Source organism: Panthera tigris, chromosome A1 (genome assembly GCF_018350195.1).
Source record: "Panthera tigris isolate Pti1 chromosome A1, P.tigris_Pti1_mat1.1, whole genome shotgun sequence".
Lineage (NCBI taxonomy): Eukaryota > Metazoa > Chordata > Mammalia > Carnivora > Felidae > Panthera > Panthera tigris.
In genome coordinates, this window is record NC_056660.1 from 27,427,845 (window position 1) to 27,452,072 (window position 24,228).

The 24,228-nt window shown below is 40.6% G+C and overlaps 1 protein-coding gene across 3 annotated transcripts in view; it reads left to right on the forward strand.

The window, feature by feature from the left end:
* EPSTI1 (epithelial stromal interaction 1) overlaps nucleotides 1-24,228 on the forward strand; it is a 97,679-nt gene that overhangs the window by 50,201 nt on the left and 23,250 nt on the right. Inside the window, exons 7-9 of one of the 3 annotated variants that reach the window (XM_042977205.1) lie at nucleotides 1,968-2,061; nucleotides 10,074-10,106; nucleotides 12,517-12,600. In XM_042977205.1, coding sequence (XP_042833139.1) covers nucleotides 1,968-2,061; nucleotides 10,074-10,106; nucleotides 12,517-12,600 — 211 coding nt within the window. Of the gene's footprint in view, nucleotides 1-1,967; nucleotides 2,062-10,073; nucleotides 10,122-12,516; nucleotides 12,601-24,228 lie in introns of all 3 variants that reach the window. The other 2 variants (XM_042977201.1, XM_042977207.1) reach the window with 2 other exon arrangements.

Consider the following 24,228-nt stretch of genomic DNA (forward strand, 5'->3'; position numbering starts at 1 on the left):
GACCTGAGCTGCAGTAGGATGCTTCACTGACTGAGCCACCCAGGCACTCTGAGATTCTCCCACTTTTGCCCTCAAGAAGGTTCTTCTGTATTTTATTTTTATTAAATGTAACCATAATTGCCTACAAGTATCCCAGGTCAGTTTAGTCAATATATGGAAATTACATTCTATACCTAGGCCTATACTAACAGTTGAGAAATACCAGTCAGTTAGTTTAGTAACTTGGAACGTGGCTTGTCAATATGGTTCATCTTTGGGAATAATCCACATTCTCCACAGACCCGTACTTGAATTCCTGTGGCAGTCCTGTGGCCCTGTCATTATGATTTAATCCTGTGGCGTAAGTGGGGCAGTGATAATTGGTAGAAGGGCCATGGCAAGTGGTTGGCTATGCAGGCAGTTTTGTCCTAGGCACCAGCGGGTAAGAAGCCACTGTCAGAACACAACGTGGGGCTGCCCGTCAACTTGGTCTGAGGTTCTTTCCTTGTTTATCGCAGTGTTTCTTTTTCACCGCTTTTCCTAGGTCTGAACTCAGGATATTCAGAAATCTCATCCAAACTTCTGGCAACTCTCTTCTTTTAACACTTTTGACTGATGACTTCATAAAGCCCCAGACAGTGGGGCAGCTTCCAGGCTCTGAGACTTCATTAGTCTCCTTGTCTATTCTGGGCAAGATAAGCAATCCTAGACAAATGGAGAGGCTATTTGTTTCCAGTGCCGAAGCCTTATGTTTCTCAGGGTGATGTACGTCGCTTACCTTTTTGCTCTTCCTTTCCCAGCTCAAGCTTCTGACCTTGTTCAAATGCCATGTTCTATCTAAGTAATTATTTGAAGTGATGTTGGCATCCCTGTTTAGTTTTGAATTCCTTGTTTTGGTTTTCCTCCACTGGATACCATTTATTTTTACCAGACCATTGATGCGTTTTTGGGTGTCCGTATCTTAAGTGCTTGACAAGTTGAGGACTAAAATATCAGGGGGGAAGAAGGGGGGTAACTGAGGGAAGGAGGCAGGCAGTGAGAGGGCTGTAAGAGGCTGGTGCAATATGCATTAGGCCTCCATGAATGAAGTATTTGGTTGTGCATCGGAAATAAGGGGGGAAAAATCCCACAAATTACATGGGGAAAGGACAAAGAAACGGAGATCAGTGGTAGGCCAAATGGGGAAGTCACTGAAATGAGGTCTAGGGAACAATTCTAGTGTTCTCTGCTTGACATAGGTGAGAGGAGAAATTGGGGTGATGGTTTGGGGTTTTTAAGGGAAAAACAAAGACCTTCTTAAAACTGAGGCTATTTCTCGGCCAATCTTTCTGAGCTGACAAGAGATGTCGGAAATGCAGGCCAGAACCAGCAGCATTTCTTACCTTCCATGGAAGGTACAAATCAAATGCGAAGGTGTGTATGTGGGCATGTGTCTGTGTAAGGGGCCATAACTGCTTTCAGAATCCCATAGGGGCTCCACGATCCATATGTGGTTAAGAGTTACAGGATTGGAGGGCCTGTATCCCGAGAGCAGCCAAAGCCATGAGGGCAGCGAGAGGAGAAAGCGGGCGAAGGGCCACAGGAAACCAGCGTGGAATGCGGTCTCACAGGGGACCCAACGTGCCACGGCTCTATCATGCGGTCTGAATGTCAGGCTTTAAATACTGAGACGGGAAGTTAGGACCCCACACTGTAGAATCTGAGGGAGCATTTATCTCCATGTCAAGGAGATAGAAATGAAATCCCAGTTTCACATGCCACAAACCTAATTTTATACTTTTCAGATGAATGTTCTTCAACAAGGCGGTCTTATGGTAGCATTTTATTTTGGTTTTCTACGCGACCTTGTTCTCACACTAACCTTTTGTTCTACCCAGGACACTTTAAGTCGTCACCCAGTGAATGTCTTGGCTAGTATCCAGAGGCACGATAAGTGATGATATTTCTGTTTTTATGAAGGCCCTAACACCTGTTTGTGTCCCTGCTAGCAAAACTGCGGAGTTCCTGAGCAGACTGGTCACAGAGTCGCCAGACAGAAGTACCTGTCAAAAGGCTCTTCATGACCCACAGTCTTCAACTTGGGTAAGTGGGAGGCCATGCAGGGTTGCTGTCTGGTACTTTATAAAGAGGCATTTGGTGAATGAAGGCTAAGGGCACAGAGTGAGCTGTGTATAATAGATGGCTGGAACTAAAGGCAGATGGACCTGGTCTGAAACTTAACTTCAGCTGTTGCTTCCTTGAGCTATAAAACAATGCTTGCACTTGGTTATCTACATTACGGGCACCTGGACTAAACACCACCCTTTGAAAAGCCTTTGATCTCATCCAGTCATCCATCCATTTATCTGTCCTCCAAATTTTATGTTTACGTAAGGTTACGTAAGGTCTACCAAGTGCATACAGTTTCTGCCTGGAAGGACTGTAATTTGGGTGGGACAGTTCATTGTCTGGGCTGCCGTGGGTACTGCAGGATGTGGGCACAACATGCTGGAGGTGTCCCCCAGACATCAAGACATCCAGAAATACCTCACATGGGAAGCCAGCAGAATACCACTGCAGAAATTTGTATGCTCCATTGGAGATCTTGGACATGATTCTTTGAGTGCTGAAGGCACTAAAACTTTTCAAACAGGGAAGGTTCAAAGTCAGGTTTGTATTTTAGTGGGGTCACACTGGTAACCATGTGAAGGATGGCTCTGAGGGAATGGAGAGGCAGAGAGGCCTCTGAGAGGTTCTGCATTAGTCCAGGTAAGGAATGATAAAGACATGAAATAGGGCAGTGGATGGGAGGATGGAGATGAGAGCACAGGTCAGAGAACCGTTTAAAAGGTGAATGGAAAGAGCCTACATGTCCATCAACTGACGGATGGATCAAGTAGATGTGGTTTATGTATACAATGGAATACTGCTTGGCAACGAGGAGGAATGAAATCTGGCCATTTGCAGCACCGTGGATGGAACTGGAGGGTATTGTGCTAAGTGAAATAAGTCAGTCAGGGAAAGGCAGATACTGTATGTTTTCACTCATATGTGGATCTTGAGAAACTTAACAGAAGACCATGGGGGAGGGGAAGGGGGAAAAAAAAGTTGGAGGGAGGGAGGCAAACCATAAGAGACTCTTAAGAACTGAGAACCAACTAAGGGGAGATGGGGGCTGGGGGAGAGGGGAAAGTGGGTGATGGGCATTGAGGAGGGCACCTGTTGGGTGAGCGCCGGGTGTTGTATGGAAACCAATTTGACAATAAATTATATTAAAAAAAATAAAAGGTGAAGTTGGCAGGGCCTTGGTTATTGACTGGTTAACTGGGGACAACAAAGTAAGTATAATTCAGGATGCCTCTGGAAATGGTTGTAGCTGAAAGAAAGGATGGGTTTAAGTTTTTAAGTGTGTGCTTTAGTGACCATGATTTAACATGTCAAGAAGCTATTATGACACTCCTTGGGATAAGTTCATTGTACTCTTACTTACAAATGTTTAAATGTTCCTCCCCCCACCCTCGTCCCCCACTTCTAAGGTGGTGCTCCAAAGTCTAAGATTTGCCATGGGTCCTGTCACATCTGTCCTCTCTCCTCTCACTGCAGGGCATGAAAGGACAGACTTGAAAACTGTAGGTAGAGAGCTAAATCCTGTGTAGAGACAGTCCTTGACATCTGTCCAGATACCCTGTGGCCGTGAGGGAGGGAGAGAAGACAGGAATTGGATAACTTTATCAACTGGGTGCTTGGCTGCCAGGATGGTCTTGACTCTGTTTGAAGGCTTCCCGAATCCTACGAAACACCCGGCAGAACGTGTGTGCCTGGCCTATTGATTTTGGTTTGTTTCTTCAATTTAACAAGATCATCCTGAATTTTAATATTGTCCATAACATGACTAATGTCTCCCAGGACTGCATTTTCTGTGGATTGATTAGTGCATTAGTCACAAGATCCTCAGAGCTATTAATAGAAAATATGGAACAGCATTGGACCCAGGATGATTCTTTATGAACTGCATTCAATAGCTGCTCCCATTTCGACAGCAAACTATTAATAATTTGTTGGTGTTCAATATATTTAAGTGACTTTTTTTTTTTTTTACCAATATTGTACTCTTCTTCTGTCTAATCCATCTGCATAGAATTCCTCTGAGAATGCTTTGCAGAACCATTTCTAATGCTTTAGTAATGACACGCCTTTACAATGCACTTTTGTAACATGGAAGGAAGACACCTGTAGTTTGCCTTAACTGTGGTCAATGTATAGAATGTCAACGCTGTGTGACCCCCATTTCTATGGGGGTGTGATAAGCTACAAGCTTTCAAGTTTTTTTTTAAAAAATTTAATTCTCACATAATGTACCTTTTCAGAGAAAGTTGTTCTTATTACATTTATTTACGTGTGGATCTTCCATGGGCAGCTGGGAATTTAATACATACTCTATAATTACATCAGTGGAAAAGACGGCAAGAATATTCCTTTAAGCGATACGGAAGAGAACTTCAGATCAAAGATACTTACAGTGTTTACTTACACATGGATTGATACAGTTCTCTGTACTGTGTGTGTGCCTGTGAGAAGTGCCAGAAAATATGCCCCCTTCCTCAGTCATAATCATTGAATATTTCTGGTTGTACACTAAATGGTTTCCAGTCTGCTTTGTTGCCTCTTGCCGCCTCCTCTACAGCGAATAGTCGTTTAAAAACATCTCATCCGGTTGTTCCACTGCCCGTGGCTCCCTGTATCTTCAAGGATAAAGTCAGAATGTCTTAGCTTGAGCACAGAGCCCTTTCTGCCCTCTGCCTTCCTCCCTTCCCTCACGACTCCTTTCTGTACGTAGAATCTAGGTCTTGGCTGCTCTAAGTAGGGTCCATGGACCAGTAGCGTGGGCCTCACCCGGGAGCCTAGAGGGGTGTAGATGAAGCTCAGGCGCCACTCCAGTCCTGAGTATGAAGCTGAATTTTAACACGGTCTGTGGCGACTTGTGCACACATTAATGTCTGCGGAGCGCTGCTCTATAGCTTGTGCCTTTCCAGCCATTTCCTCTCACTTCTGCTTGGAACTCCTCGTGCGGATGGTTTAATTTTTATCCACATGCCACATGTTTTTTCAAAAAAAGCCAACACTTGAAGGCCTGTGTCCCTTGCACTCCTTTAATCTCACTCCCGCTCCCAGTATTTTAAACTCTGTGTATTAATTTCCCATTGCTTATAAAATAAGGCCTGGGAGCGCCTGGGTGGCTCAGTCAGTTAAGCGTCCGATTTCGGTTCAGGTCATGATCTCGCGGTCCGTGGGTTCGAGCCCCACGTCGGGCTCTGTGCTGACAGCTCAGAGCCTGGAGCCTGTTTCAGATTCTGTGTCTCCCTCTTTCTCTGACCCTCCCCTGTTCATGCTCTCTCTCTGTCTCAAAAATAAATAAATGTTAAAAAAAAATTTTTTTTTAAATAAATAAAATAAAATAAGGCCTGGCGATGTAATGCACAGCCTGTGGCCACAGTTAACAATACCGTACTGCGTATTTGGAAGTTGCTAAGAGAGATCTTAAAAGGTCCGTCACAAGAAAAACACTTTTGTAACTACGTGTGGTGACGGATACTAACTAGACTTATTGCCGTGATCATTTTGCAGCACACACGAACGTTGAATCATTATGTTGTACACCTGAAACTAATATAATGTCATGTCAGTTATGGCTCAATAAAACAATTTTCCATCGCTGGTGTAACAAATTGCTAAGGACTTAGTGGCTCAACACAGCACAGAGGTATTGTCTTATAGATCTGGAGGTCAGAAGTCTGGAATGAGTATGAAGGGGGTAAAATCAAGGTGTCAGCAAGGCTGGCTGCTTCTGGAGACTCTAGAGAGGAACCTGTCCCTTGCCTCTCCTAGCTCTCCTTGGCTGCGGGCACTCTCGCCCCCTGGCATGTGGCTGCGTCCAACCTCTGCCCTCCTCCTCGTGCCGCCTTCTTCCTGCTCTTTGGCTTTCTTGCCTTCCTCTTACAAGGACCCTTGTGATTCCACCCGGATCATCCGGGGTCCTTTTCCATCTCAGAATCCTCAATTTCTGCAAAGTCACCTTTGCTAGATAAGGTGACGTTCCCAGCTTCCAGGGATTGGGAAGTGGGCATCTTTGGGGGGGCCATTATTCCTCCCACCACACTCGCCTAAGCGGTTTCTTTGTTATGTGGATCCACGTGCCTTTCAATGTATGTATTGCTGTTGCTTGGCTAACCAAGTTCAGATCTTGTTAATGTATGCCTTCCCCTCCATTCCCCTAATTATTCAGTATTTCAGGCTTTCTCTTACTGTCATGACTACATGAATTTTTTTCTCACTGCCAAGCCAGTTAGTATACTTCACCGTTTCTTTCTGTTACGACTTCTTAAAATTTTTGCTTTAACATTTGCTTGGTTTCCTCTGAACGTTTGACTGGCTTCCTTCAGATTTTGTGACCGTTCCACAAAGTGTCTCTAATGCAGATTTCCATACAGTTTTCCGTCTTGTGTCTGTCAGGTAACTTGTCAGTTTCGGATTTCTTTCCCTTCTGGAAACATCCCTCTTCTGCCTTAACCTGGCTGGTGGTTCATTTGGCCTCCCACACAGCGGTTGTTCTGGGACTTTGCTTTCACAGAATGGTTCTCAACCTCCTCTACACATCGGAATCATCTGGGGGACTTTAAAATTCACTGGTGCCTGGGTCGTACCCCCAGAGATCCTGCTGTATTGTGGCCTGGGCTTCAGGGCTTTTAAAGCTCCCCCGGTAATTCTAATGTGCAGCCTAGGATGAGAATCATTGTTTTAAAGTCATCTGGGGAATTGTTCTTACTGCTTTCCTATGTTGGGTCCCCTGATTTCTAGGCCTCCTGTCTTCTATTTTCTTGTTTTATTTCCTTGTTTTGATGGAGCATATTATTTAGTAGCTTCCCAGGAGAAGATGTATGGTCAGGTCATTGCATATCTGAAGGTATCTTTATTCAGCCCACACACTTAGCTTGTAATTTGCTGGTAAGTAATCCAAATTGGGAATCATTTTCCTTCAGAATTTTGAAGGCCTTTCTATTCTACTTTTGCGTATTTGTTCTTGAGAAATCCAAGGCCCTCTGAATTTCAGTCCTTATATATAAGGGCTTTTCCTTGCTTCCCCTGGAAATATTTTAGTATCTTCTTCTTTTTTCTGGTATTCTGTAATTTCATAATGACATGCCTTAGTATGAGGGTCATTAATATTCATTTTCAGTCTGGAAACTCATTTCTAGTTCTAGGTGATTTTCTTGTGTTATTTCTTTGATTTATTTCTCTTCATTTTCTCTAAGGAATTCTTACTGAAATCCTAGGCCTCCTGGATTTATCTTCATTTTTGCGAAAAAAAATTTTTTTTCTCTTTTAATTTATCTCTGACATTTTTTTCTACTTCTTGGCATATTGGGTTAGAAAAAAAAAAAAAAACCAGTCCTTTCCCCACTGAGTGTCTCCTTTCCTCTCACATGACTACCACATGCGCACTTCTGACAACAGATGTGGGGGGACTTGCTTTACCCTGAGTAATTCTGCGACGCCAGCTGGGGATCCTACAATTTAATTCAGTTCTGACACTGTCTATCTGGAGGTTCCCAAGGTAAAGGGACCCGCAACCCTGCCCTCCCCTTAAGATGCCAAATTACAAGTAGTAGGTCCCCAGGTTACCCACAACTTCTGTCTAATATGGCTACAAATTGGGGGTTCCCATGACCCCCTCCTGGGTTCCATTAATTTGCTAGAGTGACTCACAGAACTTGGGGAAACTTTTACATTTACCAGTTTACTAGAGGATATGATAAAGGATACAAATGAACAGCAAGATGAAGAGATACCTAGAGCAAGGTCTGGGAGTGTCCTGAATGCAGGTGCTTCTGTCCCTGTGAGTTGGGATATGGTGACCCTCGCAGTGTGAATGTATTCACTTACCTGGAAATTCCCCACCCTCAAGTACTTTTGGGATTTTGTGAAGGCTTCTTCACACAGGCAAGATCAATTATTAACTCCATATCCATCCCCTTTCCCCTCTCTGGAGGATTGGAGGGGATGGTTGGGTCTGGAAATTCCAAGCTTCTAATTGTGGCTTAGTCTTTCTGGTGACCAGTTCCCATTCAGGAGCGCACCCAGTGAGCCTCATTCGAACAAAAGATGCTCCTACTGCCCTGACGGCCTAGGAAATCACAAAAGTTTGAGGAGCTATGTTCCAGGAACTGGGGTGGAGACGTGTGTGTGTGTGTGTGTGTGTGTGTGTGTACATACACGTATATTTTTTTCTGTTTTCTCACACATTTTCTTGAGTATCTCCTAAATATTTTACTGGTCACATTTTTGTGAGGGGAGGGAAGATCTTTTTATTTTCCAAGAACTTCTTTTTTCTCTGTTGCTTCGTAAAAAATAGCGACCTGTTTTTGTTTCATGGATGCAATGTCCCCTTCTAGCTTTCGGAAGGAACCATGCGGGGAGCAGAAGACGACTCCAGAGAAGGGGGCCCAGAGGCTCACCACTTAATATGCAGCATTTTATACAGGCCTTTCATTCTCAACCTGGGTGTAACCACTGTGACCTTCTGTGCTAGGTGTGTCCGATTTAGTTTATCCAGAGAATACACTTCTGATTTACTGTCTGGGTTGGGAGAATTAGCGCCTGAATTCTCAGGGTGGGAGCTGGCGTAGGTACTTTCCTATCATCCATCTGTCATCCTTGATAGCTGTTCCATGCATGTCTTGGGCCCTCATGTTGTTCTGTGGAGAATATTGGCTTCTTGTGGGTATCCTACATCCCTACCAGAACACCTTCTGTTTTGCTCTTTTCCTCTTAGTCACTTACCATTTCTTCATCTACTTTGTCTTCATAGATTTTTGTCTGAGAATACAGATGTCTCTTGGTTTCTGAATGTAGAGCTTGTTTCATTTTCTCTTCTGTTTAGCATAATTAAAAAAATTTTTTTAATGTTTATTTTTGAGAAGGGGGGCAGAGAGAGGGAGAAACAGAATCTGAAGTAGGTTCCAGGCTCTAAGCTGTCAGCACAGAGCCCGACACAGGGCTTGAACTCAGGAACTGTGAGATCATGATGACCTGAGCTGAAGTCAGACGCTTAACCTACTGAGCCACCCAGGTGCCCTAAATTTAGCATAATTTTTGAGAGAAGGATGGTGCAGAAACATTTTTACTCCACCGTCTTGAAGTGGGGACTTAATGTTTGTCAGGGATTGATCTGTGATCTCCCAGGCCATCTCAGAATTCATATGTCGAAGTCCTAACCCTCACTACCTCAGAATGTGACCTTTCTAGGAGATTGGGTCTTTATTAGAGGTAATCAACCTCTAATGAGGTCATTAGAAGGGGCTGTAATCCAACAGGAAAGATGTCTTTATAAAAAGGGGAAATTTGGGATGGACACGCATAGAGGGAAGATGATGTGAAGACACAGGGAGAAGGTGGCCATCTACATGCCAAGGAGAGAGGCTAGACCCTTTCTTCACAGCCCTCAGGAGGAACCAACAGCACAGATACCTTGATTTTGGACTCCAAGCCTCTAGAACTGCGAGACGATAAATTTCTGTTTTTTAAGCCTCCTGGACTGTGGTACTTCACGGCAACCCTTAACAAACTACTGCAATGCTATTTTTCCTTTGTTCACACACTGCCCCTCCCCCTGCTTAGTCTGTTTCCTATTCACTCTTTAAAACACAACTCAGTGTCACCCACTTTGAGGAGGTGTTCTTGATCCAGTTTAATTAAATGTCCTTTTTAGCTTCTCAATCCTCAGTCCTCGCATCAGCCTTCCACACTAGGCTATTAGTGACTTGCTGTCTGAGAGATCATGTCTTATGACAGTGCCTGCACATAGAGGCTTAAATGTTACTTGTTGACTGGACGTATTATAAGCATAGCTTTTGGGGTAAAGCAAGTAAAAACGTGTATTTTAATTGAATAACAAAAATTTAGTATTAGTATTATACTAATACTTAGTGATAGTGAATACAATGTTTTCAATACAGTAATACTTCGTGTACGTGATCACAATGACAGAAATTTCTGGGATTTAGAACTGAGAAAAATAGTGATCAAAGGTTTTTTTCCCCCCTGTTATGTTTGAACAGAAACTTCCTGTCCTGCCTGGGAATCCTACCTCAGTAAGCCTTAAGAAAGCAAGTAACTTTGAACTCTTCATAGTTGATGTGCCATGTGACTGCCCTTTTAAATGACATTTTGTGTCTAATCCCTCCTTTTTTTCTCCTGAGTCAAAAACTAGCACCCATATTCTGATAAAAGACCAATTAAGTGGTTAAATTTTTTGTTTTGAATTTTTTCATTCATTTCGTTTATTCATTTTTGAGAGACAGAGTGCGAGCAGGGGAGGGTCAGAGAAAGAGGGAGACAGAATCCGAAGCAGGCTCCAGGCTCCGAGCTGTCAGCACAGAGCCTGACACAGGGCTCGAACCCGCGAACTGTAAGATCATGATCTGAGCAGAAATCAGATGCTCAACTGACTGAGCCACTCAGGGGTCCCTAAGTGGTGAACTTTAAAAGGAAGGTATGCAAATAGAATTTAGGTTCTCACTTAAGCCATCACATCTGCTTTCACCGAGTATTTTACTACTGCTTTTAATCTCTTGAGCAGAAGTTGTGTCCCCTGGTCCATTTTCCTCTTTGAGGTCGTATGTGGAGTATTTGTGGCAAAGACTAGCTTTCTCTAGTGTAAAGCGAAGAGATCACTGGAGAACCACTCTCCACTTTGAGTGTCTTATCACAGTCTTCCTGTGTTTAGGACTTAGATAGGAGAAAATCCGAGGATATGTTTGTCTGTCCCATGAAGCAGGGTTTGAATGTGTGAGGACTTGCTGAACACAGCTGGAGTTCCAACATTCCAGTTGGTAGTGCTGTAGATGATCCCATTCCGAAAGCCTCCCCTCTTTCTGGCAAGTGCCTATTATTTGATGGAATATAATATGGGTTTTTACAGTGACATAAATGGGGGAATGAATTAAGAAGTGCTTGAGAAAAATTATAGTAAGGAAAAAGGCGGGAACCAGCCTTCATAAGCTTTATGGATTATTAGTGTGAAGAACTAGGCCTGAAATATGTCGTCTGCTGCCATGATGCCTGCTGGTAGTTTTATGACAACAGTGGAATTTCCTACGTATTAGCTTATCAGGCTGCCCGCAGAGGGTGGGCTGCAAATCACTGTGAGCAGAGAAAGCATATGACAAATGAACAGACAAACTACTTGGAATCTCATAAATTCCAGAATGCATGGTCACTTTGCCAGTGTGTGAAACCGCGCCATGGTGGGTCAGTGGGGCTGAAGGACACCTTACTGCATGTGTTGGTCCTCCTAAGGCCGCCCCTTGAGACTCTAATTCAGCCAGAAGTAATGACTCCTGTGTTCCTGAACAGCCTTTGTTTTTCTTCTCAGAAATAAAAATAAGCTTCAGGTACTGCTTAGGGAGGCACAGACTTGGAAAGAAATGCATCTCTGGAATTCTATGGTATCAGTCACCAGTTGACAAGCTATTTAATAGGGTACCATTAATGAGCAGTAGGCATGTCAGTGCTTCTAAAGTCACTGTCTCTATTGCTTTTCTCTGATATTAAATTATCAGCTACTTGGAATATATATATATATAATATATATATTATATATATATTATATATATATTATATATATATATTATACACACACACACACACACACACACACACATACACACACACACACACATACAGAAGAATATAGCTTTGCTGGGCAAGGCCCACCTTCCAGAATCTACATGTGTGAGGCATTGTTTGAGTTCTCTATATGTTGGATGCAGCAGCATTTTAGCTGAGCAGCAAAGCAGTACGAAGGGCTGAAGGAAGGACATTCCAGGCAAGGATGAGAACAGTGGATTTGGGGCTTCAGCGTCAGGTAAACAGGAGTTTTAGATCCATCTTCGCCTCATGATCTTGTCAAGTTGTTTCACGTATCCAAGTCCATTTCCTTATTCACAACATGAGGATAATATCTACTTCATAGAATTTAAAGGTTAAATAAAATAATAGAAATAAAATGCCTGGCAGTTTAATGCATTGACACTGCCGTAAGTGATGTAAAGTCTCCTCTTCCTTGGTTAGCTTATTCTGAGTCCAGTTGGATCTCTGTGCTCTCTCCTTACCAGAGTCTAGTTAGAATTGTTGCCAGTTAGTTGGAATATCCTTGAAAAACATATTTAACTTTCCTCTGTTTCAATCCTTATCACTAGAAGAATAAACCATGTTGATTATCTCTGAGGGGACATTTTTTTTAGGCTTAATTAAACAAACATTTAGATCATCCTTTAAAATGTGCTGGATGATTATGCTTATACTAGCCTTCTTTTTATATATCCCCAGGGACATCTTCAGACGATATGCATAAATCACTCAGTAAGCAAGTGTGTATGGAGAGCTTAGTGTATGCTTAGTACAGAGGTTGAGTTATTAGAACCAGTCCCATGGTAGGGAGACTAGTAAATTGTGGTGGCGATGTTTTTCCTATGATTTTTTTTTTCTGTACATTCACAGGCCAGAAGCTGGGCTTACAAGGATTCTCTAAAGGAAGAAGAAAATAAGAAATTGCAAAAGATGAAGGAGGAACAACGTCAGAAGGTAGTCACAAGACCTTATTGCTCACTGCTAATTGTTTGATTGTAGTACTAGATAATTTTTAAGGTTTTCTGAACAGAAATACTTATATATATGAAAATTGTGAAAAAACCCATTAAATATAAAAGGTGAGATTTTGGTGTGTTTTAAGAGTATGGTGGGGTGTGGTCAAAACTTTGGGTCAAAACTCTCATGACACTTAGCCTCATGGGGTTTGCCGTCTAGTATGTGTGCTGGAGGGAGGCCAGCAGTTTGCAGAGAAGTTCTGATTTGCAAAATGTGATCACTGTCACTGCCATTTTTTCAAACCAAAGATGTATGAAATTACAAATCATGTCCAGAGAATAATGAATAATAGATATCCATACAAAGTTATGAAACTGGCTTAAATGTTCACCTAAAAATACACCTGTTATACAACAAAAGATACTCCACACATATATACGAATTTGTGAGGTATTCCAAATTATTTTGAGCAACAGAAATCAGGGAAATGAAGGCAGAGCTTCGTAAGAAGAGCACTTAAAGGGTAATTCTCGTTAGAATCTAAAACTTCTGGTATGTTGACTGAAAACATTCAATGTTGTGACTTGATGGTCATACCTGCCTTTCCTACATCTGCTCAGATGGGGCCAGCGGCTCCTCAGCAAGGGATCAGATGATGATCAGTGGTTAGCTCCAAGGCACCACCTCATTCCAGATCCTTTAAAGAAGCAAAATAGACTATTCAGCTAGTTGGACACCATTGCCTTCCCCATCATTATTTTCCAACTTGCCATATTGGTGGCTGATAAATCCTGTCCTTTCGTCCAGAATCTCTCTCAAAGCCATTTCTTCATTTGTACAATTAACTTGACTTCTAACTCCCATTTGATTTCCTTGATTCAGTTCAAATTATTTTCCTTATGCCTTTGCTGCACAACATAATTTATTATAGCAATTGTGTGTAAAATCGTTTTATGAAATAGGCTGTATGTATCGTCACTGCTATAATTTGACCCTTCTAAGTGCTACCCTCCTTCCAACAGTGGTCCACCCCTTCCTTGTTTGTTGTTTCTGCCAGCATGCAGTCTAAATGACTGTGTCACTCAACTGCTTTGTGCATAGGAGGTAATAATTAAATCATTGAAGGAAATAATGTAAGTTGTGTATTTAGTTATTAAGTTACTATGTAAAAAAGGAAGAAACCAGAAAACATTTTTATTCCTTCGTGTTTTTTTTAATATCTTTGTTTTGACAAAGACCTCATAATGAAAGCACAATTAAATAATATTATAGTAACAGTCAGCAGTAATTAGGACATAGAAGCTAAGTCTGGTATATACTCGTGGTGTATTTTCAATAATGTCTGTCAAGTGATAGGTAAATGTTAGTCTGTTTCTGTGACCTCTGAAGTCAATATCAAGTCCTGAGGTGTTTAGATACTGACGAGAATATTGTGAAGTCAGCGTAGGATATGATTTATATAAAAATAACTTCTAGTGAATTTTAAATAGTACTTTATAAAGTTTGGGGGCATATTTGGAACGTGAAAACCATTAAAAGTAGAACATTTCACAAAGAGAATGCTCAACAGATTAGAAAATCAGATCTGGGATTTAATTTTCAGGTTGAGCAGTTATTTTAAACAGTGAGAATTAAGCTTTTTATTTCTTAATCTTGTTTTTCTTCTAGAGTTAGACAAATATTGATACATACATATTTTCTGGTTATTGACTGAGCGTATGTTTCTTTTGCATAAATTATTTCCCTTTACTTACTGTAGCTTTCAGTAAAATGAATAACTTTGACATACACATAATTCCATCATTAGAGTTTTCAGTATCAGTAGAATACATAAAGGTATTTACCTTATTTTTATTTCTCTTCTTTTTTCCGCTCTATTATTTACATGTCCACAGAAGGGCATTTCTTGATTGGTAGAGTCTCATTCCGTATCACTTCAATGATTTAGCTCAAAAAAATAAGGATCATGTTTATGGTAAGAAGATACAGGGAAAAAAAACATGTATAACATCACATCTATTCATGTGTGTGTTCTTTTCATTCATTCAACAAATATTTAGTGAATTCCCCCTATGAAGTGAGTCATCAGCAAATAACCTAGGTTAGGTTGAGATGATAGCACATTTATTTTGTTCTGTGTCTCTTTCATATTCTTTCATTACTCTGGGAACAGTAGGTTCTTCTTTAAAGTTACCCTTTCAATATTTTACATTTGATTCAGTTTCTTCTAGAAATTTTTTTATAATTCCCCTTTCCCCCTATACACTCAATATGTTCTCTTTTCACTACTTTGTGTGTGTGTGTGTATGTGAACAGTTACACTTACTCTTGCCTTTCTAAAATAACCCCTTCCTTGATTCTGCTATCCTCAGAGATACTATCTTTTCTGCTTCTACCAGAAAAAAAAGACAAAGACAAAGGTAATCTTCCTGTAATCACATATTTATTAGCCATTTTGCCCTTTGTTCCTTATGTTCTGGTTTATATTTAGCAATGATCATACTGAAACTGCTCTCCAAAGGTAAATCCCTTCTGACCATTCAATTCAGTGGTCTTTTGCAATCCCTGTCTCTCTCTCTAACTCTGTAACAGTATTTAATACCACTTTAAAGCTTTCCTTTTCTGGCTTTTTTTTTCACTCTATTACTCTGGTGGATCTACCTCAGAGTAATCTATCCCAGTATTCAGCCAGCCAGCCAGCCAGCCAATCAACAAACATGTATTGAGCTCCTATTTTATTTGGAGTCTTTTGTAAGATGCTAGAGCAGGATAGACCAGAACCCTAACCTCCCAAAGTTTACTTTTTAATGGAGGAGATAGACAATTAAAAGGAGACAGAGAAATAAAACACTATATTTTTAAATTTATAGTGATCAATCACTTTGTAGTAATGAATGCTGTGAAGGGATAAATTGTGTGTTGTGATAACTTCAGGGTGATGTATTGAATGCTATCGATTGCCTGCCTTTCTCTTAAAATGCTGATTTTTTTTTCCCTCAGTATACATTTTACTTGGCATGGGCCATGTTTCAGAGAAGGCAGGCACTTCCCGGTTCCAGGGATCCAATCCCAAAAGGTCTAACTGCTCCTGGGAGTTCCATTCTCCTCAATGTGATTGGTTCAGCTATGGACATAGGAAATAGTTCCAACCAATGAGACTTACAGGAAACCTGTCATTTAGTTCAGATTTTTATCAATATGAAATGGACTAGTCTTCCTATTCGGTGATTTTCAGCTTTATTTCTTTTTTTGTCTTTTTATTTTGTCTGATTCTAATATTTTCTCTGCTAGCTTTTTTGTTAGAATTTGGCGATATCTTTTTCTATCACTTAATTTGAACCTCTCTGTGTCATTTGGTTTAAATTATATTTCTAGTGATAAAAAGTGGCTGATTTTTTTTTACCCAGTATCATAGTCTCTTTTAATTTAGTATATTCTCATTTATTGTGATTACTAGTGCTTTTGCACATATTCTTGGTACATAATTTACTTTGTAGCTATATTTTCTTGTTTTCTGTTCTTTATTTTTTTTTTTGATTCTTTGAATTTTCTCTGTTCCATTTATTTACCTTTCCTCTTTTCTTTCCTCTCCTCCTTCCTTTCCCCTGGCTCCCTTCCCCAGTAGTAAGAAATTTCAGTGTTTTTATTATTTTATTTTTTACTTTCTATAATTTATTTATTTTTTATAATTTACATCCAAGTTAGTTAGCACATGGTGCAACAATGATTTCAGGAGTAGATTCCTTAAGCCCATTACCCATTTAGCCCATTCCCCCCCACACACAACCCCTCCAGCAACCCTCTGTTTGTTCATTTAAGAGTCTCTTATCTTTTGTCTTCCTCCCTGTTTTTATATTATTTTTGCTTCCCTTCCCTTATGTTCACCTGTTTTGTATCTTAAAGTCCTCATATGAGTGAAGTCATATGATATTTGTCCTTTTCTGACTAATTTCTCTTAGCATAATACCTTCTAGTTCCATCCACATAGTTGCAAATGGCAAGATTTCATTCTTTTTGATTGCCAAGTAATACTCCACACACACACACACACACACACACACACACACACACACACACACACATACCACATCTTCTTTATCCATTCATACATTGATGGATATTTGGGCTCTTTCCATACCTTGGCTATTGTAGATATTTCTGCTATAAACATTGGGGTGTATGTGCCCCTTTGAAACAGCATACCTGTATCCCTTGGATAAATACCTTGTAGTGCAATTGCTGGGTCATAGGGTGGTTCTATTTTTAATTTTTTGAGCAAACTCCATACTGTTTTCCAGAGTGGCTGCACCAGCTTGCATTGCCACCAGCAGTGCAAAAGAGATCCTCTTTTTCCGCATCCTCCCCAACATCTGTTGTTGCCTGACTTGTTAATGTTAGCCATTCTGACAGGTGTGAGGTGGTATCTCATTGTGGTTTTGATTTGTATTTCCCTGATGATGAGTGATGTTGAGCATTTTTTCATGTGTCGGTTGGCCATCTGGATGTCTTCTTTGGAGAAGTGTCTATTCATGTCTTTTGCCCATTTCTTCCCTGGATTGTTTGTTTTTCGGGTGTTGAGTTTCATAACTTCTCTATAGATTTTGGATACTAACCCTTTATCTGATATGTCCTTTGCAAATATCTTCTCCCATTCTGTAAGTTGCCTTTTGGTTTTGCTGATTGCTTCCTTGGCTTTGTGGAAGCTTTTTATTTTGATGAGGTCCCAGTAGTTCATTTTTGTTTTGGTGGCCCTTGCCTCTGGAGACATATTGAATAAGAAGTTGCTGCAGCCAGGGTCAAAGAGGTTTTTGCCTGGTTTCTCCTCGAGGATTTTGATGGATTCCTATCTTACATTTAGGTCTTTCATCCATTTTGAGTTTATTTTTGTGTATGGTGTAAGAAAGTGGCCCAGGTTTATTCTTCTATGTCGCTGTTCAGTTTTCCCAGCACCACTTGCTGAAGAGACTGTCTTTATTCCATTGGGTATTCTTTCCTGCTTTGTCAAAGATGAGTTGGCCATACATTTGTGGGTCCATTTCTGGGTTCTCTATTCTGTTCCATTGATCTGAGTGTCTGTTTTTGTGCCAGTACAATACTGTCTTGATGATTACAGCTTTGTAATACAGTTTGAAGTCTGGGATTGTGACACCTCCAGCTTTGGTTTTCTTTTTCAAGACTTCTTTGGCTATTCAGGGTCTTTTCTGGTTCCATACAAATTTTAGGATTGTTTGTACTAGCTCTGTGAAGAATGCTGGTGTTATTTTGATAGGGATTGCATTGAATATGTAGATTGCTTTGGGTAGTATTGACATTTTAACAATATTTGTTCTTCCTATCCAGGAACATGGAATATTTTTCCTTTTGTGTGTGTGTGTGTGTGTGTGTGTGTGTGTGTGTGTGTGTGTGTCTTCTTCAATTTCTTTCATAAGCTTTCTATAGTTTTTAGTGTGTAGATTTTTCACTTATTTGGTTAGATTTATTCCTAGATATTTTGTGGGTTTTGGTGCAATTGTAAATGGGATCAATTCCTTGGTTTCTCTTTCTGTTGCTGCATTAATGGTGTATAGGAATGCAACAGATTTTTGTGCATTGATTTTATATCCTGAAACTTTGCTGAATTAATGGATCAGTTCTAGCAGTTTTTTGGTGACATCTTTTGGGTTTTTCATATTGAGTATCATGTCATCTGCGAAGAGTGAACGTTTGACCTCCTCCTGGCCGATTTGGATGCCTTTTATTTCTTTGTGTTGTCTGATTGCTGAGGCTAAGGCTTCCAATACTATGTTGAATAACAGTGGTGAGAGTGGGCATTCCTGTCTTGTTCCTGACCTTATGGAACTGAGACCTTAAGCTCTTAGTTTTTCCCCATTGAGGATGGTATTAGCAGTGGGTCTTCCATATTTGGCTTTTATGATCTCGAGTTATGGTCCTTCTATCCCTACTTTCTTGAGGATTTGTATCAAGAAAGGATGCTGTGTTTTGTCAAATGCTTTCTCTGCATTTATTGAGAGGATCATGTGGTTCTTGTCCTTTCTTTTATTTTAGTATATGTGCTGCCAAAGCGAGCACTGTCCTTTCTTTTATTGATGTGATGAATCACAGTAATTGTTTTGCGGTTATTGAACCAGCCCTGCATCCCAGGTATAAATTCCACTTGGTCATGGTGAATAATTTTTTTAATGTATTGTTGAATGCAGTTGGCTAGTATCTTGTTGAGGGTTTTTGCATCCATGTTCATCAGGAAAATTAGTCTATAGTTCTCCTTTTTAGTGAGGTCTTTGTCTGGTTTTGGAATCAAGGTAATGCTGGCTTCATAGAAAGAGTTTGGAAGTTTTCGTTTCATTTCTATTTTTTGGAACAGCTTCAAGAGAATAGGTGTTAACTCTTCTTTAAATGTTTGGTAGAATTCCCCTGGAAAGCCATCTGGCCCTGGACTCTTGTTTTTTGGCAGATTTTTGATTACTAATTTGATTTCCTTACTGGTTATGGGTCTGTTCAAATTTTCTATTTCTTCCTGTTTCAGTTTTGGTAGTGTATATGTTTCTAGGAATTTGTCCATTTCTTCCAGATTGTCCATTTTATTGGCATATAATTGCTCATAATATTCTCTTGTTATTGTTTGTATTTCTGCTGTGTTGGCTGTGATCTCTCCTCTTTAAATCTTGCTTTTTATTTATTAGGTCCTTTCCTTTTTCTTTCTGATCATACTGGCTAGGGGTTTATCAATTTTGTTAATTCTTTGAAAGAACCAGCTCCTGGTTTCATTGATATGTTCTATCATTTTTTTTTTTTTTTTTTTTGGTTTTGGTAGCATTGATTTCTGCTCTAATCTTTATTATTTCCTGTCTTCTGCTGGTTTGGGGTTTTATTTGCTATTCTTTTTCCAGCTTTTTAAGGTGTAAGGTTAGTTGTGTATCTATGACCTTTCTTCCTTCTGTAGGAAGGCCTGGATTGCTGTAAACTTCCCTCTTATAACTGCCTTTGCTGTGTCCCAGAGGTTTTGGGCTGTGGTGTTATCATTTTAATTGGGTCTATGTACTTTTTAATTTCTTCTTTAACTTCTTGGTTAGACCATTCATTTCTTAGTAGGTTGGTCTTTAGTTGCTAAGTATTTGTTACTTTTCTACACTTTTTCTTGTGGTTGGTTTTGAGTTTCATAGCATTGTGGTCTGAAAATATGCATGGTATGATCTCAATCTTTTTGTACTTGTTGAGGGCTGCTTTGTGTCCCAGTATGTGATATATTCTGGAGAATGTTCCAAGGGCACTGGAGAAGAATGTGTATTCCACTGCTTTAGGAAGAAGAGTTCTGAATATATCTGTTAAGTCCATCTGGCCCAGTGTGTCATTCAAAGCCATTGTTTCCTTGTTGATTTTCTGTTTAGATGATCTGTCCATTGTTGTAAGTGGGGTGTTGAAGTCCCCTACTATGATGGTATTATTATCAATGAGTTTCTTTATGTTTGTGATTAATTATATATTTGGGTGCTTTCACATTTGGAGCATAAATGTTTACAATTGTTAGGTCTTCTTGGAGGATAGACCCCTTAATTATATAATGCCCTTCTTTATCTCTTTTTACAGTCTTTATTTTAAATTCTAGATTGTCTGATATAAGTATGGCTAGTCTGGCTTTCTTTTGGTGACCATTAGCATGATAGATGGTTCTCCATCCCCTTACTTTCAACCTGAAAGTGTCTTTAGGTCTAAAGTGGGTCTCTTGTAAACAGCACATAGATGGATCTTGTTTCCTTATCCATTCTGTTACCCTGTGTCTTTTGATTGGAACATTTAGTCCATTGACATTTAGAGTGAGTACTGAAAGATATGAATTTATTGCCATTATGTTGCCTGTAGAGTTGGAGTTTCTGGTGGTGGTCTCTGGTCCTTTCTAGTCTTTGTTGCTTCCCATCATCCCCCCTCACCCCCCAGTCTTTTCTCCCTTCAGAGAGTCCCCCTTAAAATCTCTTGCAGGGCTGGTTTAGTGGCTACGAACTCCTTTAATTTTTGTTTGTCTGGGAAACTTTTAATCTCCCCCTCTATTTTGAATGACAGCCTTGCTAGGTAAAGAATTCTTGGCTGCATATGTCTCTGATTCAGCACATTGAATATATCCTGCCACTCCTTTCTGGCCTGCCAGGTTTCCATGGATAGGCCTGCTCTGAACCCGATCTGTCTTCCCTTGTAGGTTAAAGACTGTTTTTCCCTTGCTGCTCTCGTGATTCTTTCCTTGACTGAGTATTTTGTGAATTTTGAAGTGATATGCTTTGTTGATGTTTGGTTTTTGTTGGATCTAATGGGAGTCCTCTGTGCTTCCTGGATTTTGATGTCTGTGTCTTTCCCTAGGTTAGGAAAGTTTTCCTCTATGATTTTCCCTCATAACCCTTCTACCCCTTTTTCTCTCTCTTCATTTTCTGGGGCTCCTATGATTCCGATGTTGTTCCTTTTTAATGTCACTGATTTCTCTAATTCTTAAATCATGCTGTTTTGCCTTAGTCTCCCTCTTTTTTTCTGCTTTATTGTTCTCCATGAGTTTGTCCTCTATATCACTGATTCACTGTTCTGCCTTATCCATCCTTGCTGCTGCAGCATCCATGGAGATTACAGCTCAGTTATAGCATTTTTTATTTCATCCTGATTAGCTTTTACTTCTTTTATCTCTACAGAAAGGGATTCTAATCTGTTTTCAACCCCAGCTAGTATTCTTATTATTGTGATTCTAAATTCTGGTTCAGACATCTTGCTTGTATCTGTGTTGATTAAGTCCTTGGCTGTCATTGCTTCTTCCTATTCTTTTTTTGGGGTGAATTCCTTCACTTTGTCATTTTGAAGGAAGAAAAGGAATTAATAAGGTAAAAAAAATTAAAATTAAAAAATTAAAAAATTAAAAACAACACAAAATAAATCAAATAAAGGATGCTTGATCTTAGGTGTGTTATGGTCTGGTTGTTGAAAGGAGCTTGATAGATTAGAGAATAAAGGGAAAGATAAGAAAAGGAAAAAAAAGGAAAATGTTTGAAAATTTGAAAAAATGAATACAGTGTAATAGAAAAAAATGAAATTGTGGCAGTATAAAAATAGAATTTGAAATATTTACAAAAAAGGAAAACATTTAGTGGAAAAAAAATAAAGAAAAATATTTTTAGAAATGGGAATAAAAAATAAATTTTTTCTCTTTCTGTATTCAAGTATAAGAAAAGAAAAGAAAAAAAAATTGAATAGATGGACCAGCAAACAAACTGAAGTACAATTGAAATTACATCAATTTCCCCTAGAAGTCGAACTATGAAGCACTTTGTAGTCCATAAACTAAGCAGGTGGAGAGACTTGTGTTGTTCCTGAAGAGCAAGGTTGGCCAAGTTGGGCAGGGCTTAGTGTAATGGCCCCATTCTCCACTAGATGGTGCTGCTCAGCTTACTGGGGTGGATTGTTGTGGCGCCTGTAAGATGTGTATGCGCATGTGTGGGAGGGGGAAAAATGGCGTCACCCAGCTACCCAGTCTCTAGTATTAGAACTCTTTGCTCTCCTCAACCAGCAATCATGCTCTTTTGTCTCTGGCTTCCATCCACTCCCCGCTTCTACACTGTCTGTGACCAATCTGTTAGGTTGCCAGGCGGCACTTCCCTCCTAAGTTTTATCTCAGCTGCGGCTGAGTTTCCCAACCCCTCACCTCTGAGGGACTGTGGCTTTGACCTGCTCAGTCCCTCTATGGGAGCGTCTCACTAAGCAATAGCCGAGTACCAGCCAACCCCCAGGAACATTTGGGAGACCGCGCTGCTGATGTCCAGAGACTGCGGCTGGGTGCTAGCCCACTCAAGAAAAAGTTCCACGATCATGTAGCAGCGGTGTTTTGGGGGTTATGGAAAATCTCAACACACATCTGGTGCCAGGTTTCCCCCTTAATGTCCTTGTTCCAGCACCAGGTAATGTGGCTGTTCTCTGGGGTTCACTGGGACCTTTTCCTGTGGGGCTGCTGAATAGCCTCTACCAGATACTCTCCCAGCAGGGCAACTGCCTCTGCCCGTGTGGCCTGAGGACCCCTCGGACCTGGCTCTCTGCTCCTGGAGATTTGCCCTTCCCACCAGAGCACCACCAGTATCGAGCTGCGGAGTTTCAGACTCTGCACTCCCTGTTTATAGAGTCTTAATGGGATTTAAACTCTCTCCTTTCTCCTTTCTCCCTTTTTTTCCCAGTGCCTTGTGTATTCTTTCTTTTCTCTCTAGCCGCTTTTGGGTGAGGGGTGGGGGGTGGGGGGCAGTGAGGGGGGTGCTTTCCATGCTCACCCCTCTCTCTGTCCTCTCTCTGCAAGCAAAAACAGGTCCCTGCCCTCTGCGGCTGTCTCCCCTGGTTCACCTCTCCATGCTGCTGGTACCTGCAGAGTTCTGTGGTTCAGGTTGTGCGGATTGTTGTGTTAATCCTCAAATCAGTTTTCTAGGTGTGCAGGATGGTTTAGTGTTGATCTGGCTGTATTTCAGGGATGAGAGACACACAAAAAAAACTTCCATGCTGTTCTGCTATCTTGGCCCCTCCACCTAAGTGTTTTTATTTTTAATCTTGTATGACCTTTGACCCATTTAATTTCAAAATATATATCTCACTTTAGGGAAATGTCTCTTTTATGTTTATTCTACTCTATCGTCTCTGTTCTTTATTTCTGGGATGTGTATCAAATGGATTTTGGAAATCTGTTCTTTATATATCTTAATTGTTTTCCTGATACTTTCTGTCCGTTTGGCCTTTTTCATTGCGTTCTGGGAGAAATCTTTGATTAGATCATCCAGCTCACTAATTTATTTCATAAGTTTCCATTCTGCTTATTTGGCACATGTATTGAATTTGTTTCTTTACCAAGATTGCTGATTTGTTCATGACCATGTTATGTTTTAACAGTGCCATATTCTTTCTAGTCTCTTCATTGAGGGTAATTACACCAACATTAAAGTTTTCGATTTACTATTTTAACTGTACTCTTTTCCTTTCCATTTTAAGTTTTATCTCCTGTGGTTTTCCTTCTTAAATGTACGATTCTTGGTTATCTTCTTTCTTTGGGCGTGCTGTCAAGTGGGGTATGTGGGAGCTCGGCTTCTGGGAGGAGTAGCCTCTTTTCCTCCTATAGTCAGTAGGCGTCAGGGACATCGTCCCGTTTCTCTGAGCCCAGACACCCCTCCTCTATTCACTGGTTAGCCAGTGGGCCATGTCCGTGCTGTCTCCTGTGTAGTGCAAGTGTGGGAGGAGAAAGGGCCCCGTTCCTAGCTGCTCTCACTGCACTTCTCCAACTCATCCTCTTAATGACCACCTCAGTATTCCCTCCTGGAGCTCTTTCAGAAGCACAGCTAACTCAGTCCAGTTTATCCTACACACTTGTTTCCCTGTGTAAGTTATCCTGCCTCCTTCCTACCATTCAGGAACTTAAACTTCTGATAGGCCAGTTGCACGTACCGATTTTGCATGTTTATTGACTTCTGTGTAGCCATTTGGAAAGTAAAAACAAGCCAAAAAGTAAGAAAACACTGAAATAATTGGGTGGCAGAGAGAATTATTGTAGAATATATCAAAAAATTATGAGAGCATTTTATGGGGCGTGCTTGCAAAGTTGTATTTTGAGATGTTGTACTCAGAAAGGAA